The 10,596-nt window shown below is 38.4% G+C and overlaps 1 protein-coding gene across 1 annotated transcript in view; it reads left to right on the forward strand.

Annotated features, from left to right (window-relative positions):
• The first annotated feature begins 773 nt into the window (after positions 1-773).
• Positions 774-10,596, forward strand: part of IL18R1 (interleukin 18 receptor 1) — a 55,392-nt gene continuing 45,569 nt past the window's right edge. The window contains exons 1-3 of the mRNA XM_069094915.1: positions 774-1,321; positions 5,259-5,336; positions 7,393-7,630. Of these exons, the coding sequence (XP_068951016.1) occupies positions 5,279-5,336; positions 7,393-7,630 (296 nt within the window). The 5' untranslated portion in view covers positions 774-1,321; positions 5,259-5,278. The remainder of the gene's footprint in view (positions 1,322-5,258; positions 5,337-7,392; positions 7,631-10,596) is intronic.

Genomic DNA, 10,596 nt, shown 5'->3' on the forward strand with positions numbered 1-10,596 from the left:
AACTTACTCAGCACATTGCAGAAAGAGTAGCAAATGACAAGGCAAATGCACTTCGGGCTCTAGACTGTGAGTTTAATTCCATGTCAAGAAGGGAGGAAAGTTCTCCACTTGCTATCCCTTTTGACTCTTTTCCTTTATTTTTGAAGGTACCCTCTGAAGAACTACTTTGAAGTCAAAAAGGCAAAAAAAAAAAAAAAAGGAATGCAAGATCTTGTAGTTATGAGAGAGAATAAGATAAATCTTCTGCTAACAAGAAGGCTGCATTTAAAATTATGACCAAAAAACATGCTTGTGAAAACCAGTTTGTGCTGAATCAAAGCCAAGTGAAAAGTGAAAAAACATTCACCCTTTCTAATGATATAATGTCACATAAGTTTATCTACAGCTTCTCCCTGAGGGGACAGCTTCTTCCACAACTTCTGGACCAGTATCTTCAAGAGTGTGCCTCTTAAACAGCTGTTAAGTTTCTTCCCCTATTCTCCTCCAGACCACTTTCACTATTAAGCATTGCAGTGATCTCTCGAGTTTCCTTTTACAAAAAATCAAACCAACCGCCCCTCCCAAAACAACAGCAACAAAAAGACAAACCCGAGACTTGTCTCTGGGCTTAATCTCTTAAAGAAAAAGAAGTGAAAACGCTCATCTTTAAGAGACTCACAACCACCAAGCCAGCGCACCCATTACTTTGGACAGAAGGTGGGGGGCAAGCATAAAGCAAAGGCAGAGCAACCTTGGGCGCTCCCCACCTCCCGGCGGGGCAAGGGCAGCCAGGGAAGTCACTTGGGCTGGGGCGACTTTTCGAGGCGGGGGAGGGAGCCCACAGCGGCGTTAGCCAAACTCCAGAGCAGGAAATTCGACAGCCCAGGCCTGCGGGCAAGGCTGGCAAGTTAGAGCTGCTCACTTTGTGCCCAGGCAAAGAGAGAAGCAGAGAGAGGGCTAGCTCGAGCGCCAGCACAGCCCAACTCTGCCTCTACCAGTTCAGGAAAGTTATTTCCTGCAGCTCCTTCCTCTGGCTCGGTACCTGCAGCCCAACCAAACTTTCACTCTCTTCTGCAGTGAGAAGTTCCCCTCCCCCTACTTTCTTTTCTTCCTTTATTTTTTTTCTAGTTTATCTTTATCTTTTATCAGAATCTCCCCTCTCCTTCCCCAGGGTCGTACGTTTTCCGTCTGCTTATCTCAACCTCTTCTGGGAGTATTCAGATAACTTCTTAAACTTTTTCACCCCAAATATTTTACCCTTGGTAAGGCACCCGGGGTCATCCCCTCACACTTCACCTTCTCCCCGCCCCCCATCTCAGCCTTCAAGGACACCTATTTTAAGGTAAGCCAAAGATAACTATTACTTTACCCCTCCTTTGGCGGGAGACTGATCTGTGATGCAACTTTGTACTGGAACCGGTAGTAGGTACTCTATACTAGGGAGACAAAGGCTTCACTAATGAAAATGACACTGCTTGCTCATTCTACTCACCAGGGACTCGTCTTTCCTTCATAGGAGTTGGATACAAGACCGGGAGTCTCTCCTTGTCCCCCTTTGTCCTTAGCACCTGCTAGGAAAGTTCTTTGTTTATGTAGATTGTTATGTACATTGAGATTGCAGCTAGACTTTGCTTTAGTCGCACCTGGTAACATGATTATTGGATCGAGCCAGGATCAGTTGGGATTCAGATTCAGGAAAGTTATTAGTTGTCTGATCCCTTGGGAATCTACTTCACAGTGCAGTGTAGTGTAATGAACTGTTTGGGGGGGGGGGGCAGAGGAGTCGTGTTCAAATCCTAACTCAGTTTTGTCAGAACTGTGTGACTTTATTACTTTAACTATTGTTTTCCTCCCACTAAAATGAGGAGGTAAACGGTTTTTTTTTTTCTTCACTTTTGTTGACTTTCTTTCCCCCTCTCTAATCATCCCCATGCCTGGCTTTGGGGAAAAAGGTGAATCTAGAGTGAAAATCAAAAGCAGATATGTTTGCAGTCAATTACTACTGCTTTGCTAGAATGAAAGGAGAAAATACTTGATTTTTTGGTGTTGATGAAATAAGTAGGATAGCATCCCATGGGCTCCCAGGTGTATGGCTTGGTTTTGTTAGTAGTAATCACATCACTTTTTTGTCACCAAAACATGTTTATAAAGTTTAATATATGTAGATATGTTTCTGTGAAATTAAATCATTAGAGAGGCTGAATGTTTTCCCCTTTTCACTTGGTTAGGGGATAGTTACAGGCAGGAAGTAGAGAAACATATATGCCCTTTTCTTTTAAGCATGGTGGAAGGAAAAGTAGCTTTCTCTTTCCTCTTCAAGCCTTTACCACTAAAGATTGTAGGAGTGTGGTGCAATGGAAAGAATGCTAGCTCTGGGGTGAGAAGAATTAGACTTAAATCCTATCTCTGGTGTGACCTGGGCAACAGTTGCTTCCTTTCTAATATGAAGTTGAACTCAGTGGTTTCCGAGGTTGCTTCCAGCTCTAAATGAATTTATTCTATGATCTCTTGTAATCCTAGTAGGTTGATCAGCATATATCATCCAATTTACCTAAAAGACCAATTTCAACACCCTATGGCATTTTCCAAGTTGACTTAAAAAAATAATAACTTGGTTACACAATCAAGGATTTAAGTTTTTCAATGAATAAAAACTTATTTTCTCTCCCTCCTATCTTTCACCTTCCCATGGGGGAGGGGGGAAAGAGAAAATCCTTGGAACAAATGTGCATAGTAAAAAAAAAAAAACAGATTCTTGCGTTACTGTCTAAAAAAATATGTCTTCTTCTGAACCCTGATAACATCATCTCCCTGGTGAGGTTGCCTTCCTTCACCATTGGTCCTCTGAAATTATTTTTGGTCATTGTGTCTTTCAAAGCTGTTTGAATTTGTAATGTTATTATTATAGCAATGATTCTTTTGATTTTTCTCACGTCATTCTAAGTCATTTCATATGATTTCCCATGTTTCCCTAAAACCATCCCTTTCAACATTTTTAACATCTGGCATCCATTTTAACAAAACTATTACAAGTATTTTGAAGTTGTGTCATAATCTAGTTAGGTATACAAAGGACAATTTGTATAGATGAAAACCTTTTTTTCTTTTAGCAGGTTTCATATTGAAAGTAAGAATTAACTCATCATAAATGCTTAATAATATCTGAATACCTTATCTTACAGTATCTTATGAAAACATAAAAGTGGCCTTTAGAAAGCTATGCCAAAAGTATTCAGATGAGCATCATAAAGGAAATTCTTCTGCATGATAAATCTGAGATGAGTTCAGAGAAAGAGGTTTGAAAAACATATGTGAGTGGGGGAAAAGTCCCAAATCATACTGTGACGAACTGCAATTTACTTCTTTAAAAACAATTTAAAATGAACCTAAAAAGGCAGCAGTTGGTACTTTCCATAGGTATTTTTTTATTTGCTAAAGGTCTTTATGTTATTGAATAAGTACATTTGTTTGTTCTTTAACTCTGTTTTATCATTTGGTGGCATAACTCGTATATTTAAATGTGATATGTTTACAGAGCTAGGTTAAAATTCATGCAGGAGCAGCTAGAATTCCCATTTTGGTTTTTGAAGACCCTCGACAACCTAATCTCTTCCTACCTTTTTCAGTCTTGTTACATTTCATTCTTCTCTTGGAATTCTGCTATCCAGAGACACTGTTATTTCTCACACATCTCCTGACTTGGTGGCTTTTCTATGGCTAGTATTGTCTCTCTTCTTACTTTGACCTACTGGCTTCCTGTAAGACTTTAATGCCACTTGTTGCAATAAGTCTCTCAGAGGCAGCTAGGTGTTGCAGTGCATAGAGTGGTGGGCCTTAGGTTAGGAAGACTTGAGTCCAAAGCTTGCCTCAAATGTTTATTGGCTGTGTGATCCTGGTTAAGTCATTTCACCACTGTTTGCATCAGTTTCCTCATCTGTCAAACAGGGATAATATTAGCACCTGCCTCCCAGGGTTGTTGTGGGAATCAAATGAGATAATAATTATAAATCACTTAGCACAGTACCTGGCCCATAGTAAGCACTATAAATGTTAGTTATAATTGTCCTGCTGTCACCTCTCCTCCACATGTATCCCATCATAGTGACTTCTCTTTGAGAATTCCTCTTATTGATACTGTATATATCTTAGACATACATAATTGTTTAAATGTTTTCTTCCTCATTGGAATGTGAGCTCCTTGAGGACAGGAACCGTGTTGTGTCCCCAGTGATTAACATAGTACCTGATACATAGAAAGTGCTTATGGGATCTTGCCGATTAACTGACTGAATAGAGCTCCTGGATCAGGAGGAAGATTATATGGCTGGAGAGATGAGAAAAGAGAAGGGTATGGAAGCCAGGAAATGGATTAAGAAATAACCTTCCTCTTTCCCAACCTATCAATCACTTGAGAATCATATCCCCCTAAGTCCTTCCACTCTCTGAAAATAGCAGAGCCATGTGTAGAAATAAGGTCTGGCTGAATGGCTAAGAATGAAGATCCTTCTTCCACTTAGCAAATGACAACCTGCCAGCCCCAAATCGGTAATATAGTTGGGAGACTCCAATTTTGGTTACTGTTCTCCTCTCTACCTGTGCTGACACACACATATACACACCTACTCTGATGGCAATTCCAAGAATAGCCGGGGTGTGAGTGCTGCCTTTGCATAGGATCTAGCAGGTATTAGAGTAAGCCTAAAAGAAATCTGAGTGGGGAGACGAGGGATAGGAATACTAATGGAAATGGTAATTTTCCATCTATAGAATTATTACTTTAAAAATACATTGCATAAATTACCACTATACATGTAAAACATCTAGCAAGGGAAGGCAGGTGAAAAGTCAAGTTCATAAACATTTTGATGACTGCTTATTGTTTTAAGAACACTGTAGTGGTGCTACCAGAAAAACTTCAGAATATAGTAGATTGGTAATGCATCAAAAGGGCAGCTAGGTGGCACAGTGGATAGAGTGATGGGCCTGGAGTCAGGAAGACTCATCTTACTGAATTCAAAACTAACCTCAGAGATTTCCTAGCTGTGTGACCCTGGGAAAAGCACTTAACTTCTGTTTGCCTCAGTTTTTTCATCTGTAAAATGAGCTGGAGAAGGAAGTAGCAAAGCACTCCAGTGTCTCAGCCAAGAAAACCCCAAATAGACTTGCAAAGAGTTGGACACAACTGAATAACACGTCAAAATAAAATTTTAATGTGTCCTCGAGGTAAGGATGGTCTGTTTCTGAGCACATTACTTTTCACTATGATTTTGTCTTTGTAGAAAAATATTGAACCTCCAAAATGCCTTTGAGAGTCCTGGCCATTTTGTTTTTCGTATTTATGGAGCAAAGCACCCCAGGTAAGTGCTCACATCATAACATAGGTATTCAATAAACTCCCTCCACAGAGTCCATAATCCGTTTATAAGTTTTTCTTTATTCTGCAGAATAAAGATTTACTTTCCTATTGATTTACTTATTTATTTTTAAGCAATCGGGGTTAAGTAACTTGCTCAAGGTTACACTGCCAGTTATTTCTGGGTGGGTGCTAAGTGTCTGAGCTCGGATTTGATCCCCAGGTCATCCCAACACTGGAGCCAGTACTCTTACTTGCTGAGCCACCTGGCCACCCCAAAGCAATTGGGGTTAAGTAACTTGCCCGAGGTTACAAGGCCAGGTGTTTCTGGGTGGGTGCTAAGTGTCTGAGCCCGGATTGGATCCCCAGGTCATCCCGACACTACTTTCCTATTTGAAGTGATTTACTTTCCTATTTAAGTATTGAACTTAATCTGTCTTGACACAGACATCAAATGAACAGACTTTCACATGCAATTAAATTGATGCTACAATTAGGATACGATAGGGGTCACTTTGGTCATGTATTTATTAGAATATTAGAATAGCCCTTTCCGTGGAGATGAATGTTTATGAGCATTGGTAAGAAGTATCTTCAGTCTATTTTGTTTTAGTCCCTTCTCCTTGGTAACTAATCAACATGGTTAGTTAATGCCTTCATGTTTTGATGATAGACATTCCTTAACCACAAAGAAGGAATTTATTACTTAGTTTATTTTAACTTAGTTTATTACACTTTATTGCTAATTACTCATTTTTTACTTTTCTGTTTCCTCTATAACTCCTTGTGGTTATTAAAGAATCTTCCTGTCCTAGTAAGTTAGGATCTAGGGCAAATTTAGTCAAACCCCCTGAATAAAGAGGGCAGATGGAGCTACAGGATGCATACAATGACCTCTTGAAAACCTCAGACTGAGACGTTAAGGTCTTGCATCAATCTGCAAGAATCAGACAGGAAACCATGAACATTTCTATGTTTTTTGATAGCAGGTTGAGATAAGTTTTCAAAGGAAAGAAGCTGTACTTTTTAGAGGAATATTGTAGTACTAATCTGAGAGAATTTAGTAGTTTTAGCTGAGGGAGAGATATACAGGATGTCCTAAAAATCTTAGTGTAAGTTAAAGCCGCACTAAGACTTTTTGGGACAACCTGTATTTTTCAGTGTTTGGGGGAGCCCTTGTTTTTTAACCTGAACTAGCAAAAAGTTGCATCCTAGGAAAAGGAAAAAAAAAGATGACAACCATAGAAAGGAGAAGTGATAGCAGAAAGATTAAGGGTGTGATTACAGGACAAAGAAAGCACATTTTCATATAATTAATTCTTTATTATCTATGGGAATGGATAGAAGTTGTGGAGTCGTTAATTTATTTAGAAGGGATGATTCATACATACTTTAAGTTATACAATCCTCCCCACCCTCCAATATACACATTCATACACATACACTCACTTTTCTCCATGCCTGGTTTAGGATGGTGGTGACTGAAGGGAAGAAATTTAGTAACCAGATGGCTGCCTGTAATTTCCCATGTCTCACACTAACAGCAAAACAAAGTGGGAGGAAATGCTCTCCCTCCCATGTAGATGAGATTCTTCCCCTTTTCAAAGGTAGCAGGAAAGAAGCCTGGTTTGGAATCCTAGCATCTGAGTTCCAATTCTCACTCAGCCATTTATGACTTTTGTGATTTAGGAAAGTTACTTAATCACTCTACCTCAGTTTCCTTATCTATGAAAGAAAAGGATTGGACTAAATGAATCTATAATCTTATGATCCTATAAGATAAACCTGTCTGGCTCTATGTTACCATTTTGGGACTTTTTTTCAAGGTTGTGCTTGATGCTTATTTTAACTTGATTTTAGTTACATCAGGCACATAATACAATTTAGAGGAGGCCAGCAGCCCCCGGAGTACAGCTCTAGAAATAGCCCTGCCTTCTAGAATTCCTTTGTTTAGCTAATATAATTCTTCTACTACCTGTTTGTTTGTTTTTGTTTTGTTTTAAAGATGGTATTTTGCCTTTTAACCACATTTCTCCTTTACCTCTACTTTTCTTGTGAAGATCTGTGTGTTTTCCGAAATCACATCACTGCACTCGAAGGTGAACCTTATCACTTGAAATGCTGCCTGTCTACTGATCATCATCATCATAGAAACTATACTGTCAGGTGGTCAAAACGCAATGGACCAAATAGAACAATTCTCCTGAACTCAAGTGAGAGGATCATTTTCAATGATGATACTATAGAATTTTGGCCTATTAAAATGACTGATAAAGGAATGTACTCTTGTTCAGTAGGGTAAGTACTTTTAATTAGTAATAGGGTAAGTACATTAATTCTTTTATATTGATTAATTTAATATGAATTTAAGTTTATTAGTGAGGATTTAGTACCTATGAAAGTACTGCAAAAACCATAGAAGAATATTCAGTGTGATCAACAAACATTTATTAATTTCCTACTATGGTTTTATAGAATATGAATTTAAAGACATTTCAGTTCATTGGATCGTAAGGTGAGAAATTTATAACCATAAAGGAATTTGGGAGTCATGTAATTCAATCCCTACATTTTACAGATGAGGAATTTGAAACCTAGGAAATGAAATGACATCCAAGATCACAAAGGCTAAGTAAAGTAGGATTTAATCCAATTTAATTCCAAATCCTCTGAGTCCAAATCCAGAGCTCTTTCCATTTCATTATGTTACCTACCATATAATATAACCCCTCTCTAAATAGAAAGCTGTTTTACAATATACCTGACTGGTTATCTAACTTCTGCTTTACTTGACTTGTTTTCTACAAGGATTATGATTCTTTTTTTTTTCTTAAGGATAGTGAATGGGGGGGCATTTTAAAAGTAGAGAGAAGTATATAATACACATGGCTCATAAGTCAGAATTCAAATCCCAGTGTTCTGATTCTAAGTCGTTTTCTTTCTTTCCATGATGATTTATGGTCCATCAAGCCCAAGGGAGAACATGGTTATTCTTTTTAAAATCAATCTCAGAAATTAGGGTCATATTCCATGCCTTGATTCATTCATTCTCCCGACCCCAAATATCATAGTTTTTAAAAAGTAACTCACTTTTAACATATTATCTGTTGTTAAATTAATCTATTTCTTTCTCCTGTCACAAACCTGTGATTCAAAATTGCTATTTGCTGGGGAGAAAAGCCACTTTTCCTACTACTGCTCTAGGCTTTCTCATCCCTATCCAGCTCCACTCTAAACCTCCTCTCCTTCATCCCACATACTTCCTATGCCATCCTCTTCCATGGTGCTCTCTGGAATTCACATTCTATCATTTAAAAAAAAATCTCTTTATCCCAGATTTCTTCTCTCTTACCCTTTTCCAGCCTTTTGCAGTTAGGAAGCTTAACTCCTTCCAGAACATATTGTCTACCTGGCCATTATTTTTATTACTCAGTATTTTATTTTATTTTTTTCTTCTCATGCCCCTCTACACTCTGGGTCAGGACAATGGATAGACAAGGTCTTTGTTTCTCAATGCCACTTCCAGATTACTCTTTCATTTCTCAACAACTTCTCTTCTGAGGTTCATTTCATCTATATCATTGCTGCACATATACTTTCATCTACCTGACTTCAGGTCATCTTTTCCCTTGCTTGAGGAGATCAGTACTTAGTTCAAAATCTCCTTTTCTACCCTAAACTCTCTCTTCATACTTAGGGACTTCAGTAGACCATGATGACCTCTGAAACACTCTGATCTCTTAGTTCATCAATGTCTTTCATCCCTGTAATTAATACTCAGTTTCTCAATAGATATAGTCACACTTTAGACCACAGTACCACCTGTAATTGTATTAATTCCATGATCCTGACTCCTGAAAATCCCTTCTCTGAAAAGTTGCTGGTCTTCCAACACTCCTGCCTCAGTTTTCCCATATAAAGATGAAATAAAACAGTCTCAGTTATTCTCAAGATTAGATTATTTTTTGTTGCCATTCTTGTTATCCGTGCCTATCAATTGTTCACATGTTCCTTGAAGTCTTATTTATTATGCCAATCAGCAAACAAAATGCATACTAAATGAGACGATTAATGTTTCTCTCACCTAATTACATCTGCCATTAACATATGTGAAATTTCCTCATCGCTTAAAATTCAAGTTAAACAGAGTAGTCTTGCTTAATTGGAAACAAGTGTTGGTGAACTAAAATAAAAGTATAATTCTACAATATGTGATATTTTAGGAAATTATTTCCAGGAAATTATTCCCATTATAATGATTGTCATTATCAGGAATTCTGATTCATCAGTTCCCAGTTGTATAGATTTACTCTCCAACCAAAAGAAGTAACTATGGTTTCATAGTGTTATTGACATGCACTGAATTCATTCCTGAATTAGGGCAGGGCTAATTTCATAGGTGTGGTCCTGTGATAGAGAAGTGTGTGTGTATGTGAGTGTGTATGTTTGCATGTGGTAGTTTTGCCTTCCTTCTTTCAATCAGGTGTCTTAATATCAGTGCCACCACCTATGACTTTCCATATCTTCCTCCCAATCTTCCTCTAAGCACTTCCCTCAAAATAACCTAGCTCACAGTCTTCCCTCAAAACAAAACAAAAGCACCCAGAACAGAACAATAAAAAAAAAGACTTTTTTTTTTTTTTTACTGTGCAGCGTTGCTTCCCCCAGTAGAATGTAACTTCCTGGAGGACAGAGATTGTTTCTATTTTTTCCTTTTGTATTTCAAACCAGACAAGCTTGATCTTCTCTCCTCTATGACTCTGCTGCTCACTTTTCACATGGGTACCTCCCCACTTCCCCCCAGCCTCTCAGCAACCTTTGTGGCCTTCTTCCTCCCTTAGAATGAAAACTTGAGGGTCTGTCTTTCTGTATTTATATTTCCACTGTTTAGCACAGTTCCTGGCACATAATAAATGCTTGTTGACTTAACTTGACTTGTTTCCCCAGTGCCCAGAACATAGTAAGTGTTTAACAAGTGCTTTATTGAATTAACAGCAATCAATGGCACAAGGGTAACAAGTTACAGGGAGAGGGGGTTCCCAGTTCTCACTCCACACCTAGGTTCCAGACAATTCATTTCTTAGCTATAAGAAAAGCAAGAAGGGAGAGATCACTTCTATCTAAGAAATGGATTATCTGGAACCTAACTACAGAGTGAAACCTGGGACCCCCCTCTCCCTGTTACTTGTTACTTCAGTGCTCCAGGCAACTCCCTAAGACTTGAAGTTGAAGATGCCTAGCTGTATATAGAGTATAATAGATGG

This window comes from Petaurus breviceps, unplaced genomic scaffold (assembly GCF_028583685.1).
Source record: "Petaurus breviceps papuanus isolate PSGF00001 unplaced genomic scaffold, PetGlider_PUasm1.0 223, whole genome shotgun sequence".
NCBI classification, from domain to species: Eukaryota; Metazoa; Chordata; class Mammalia; order Diprotodontia; family Petauridae; genus Petaurus; species Petaurus breviceps.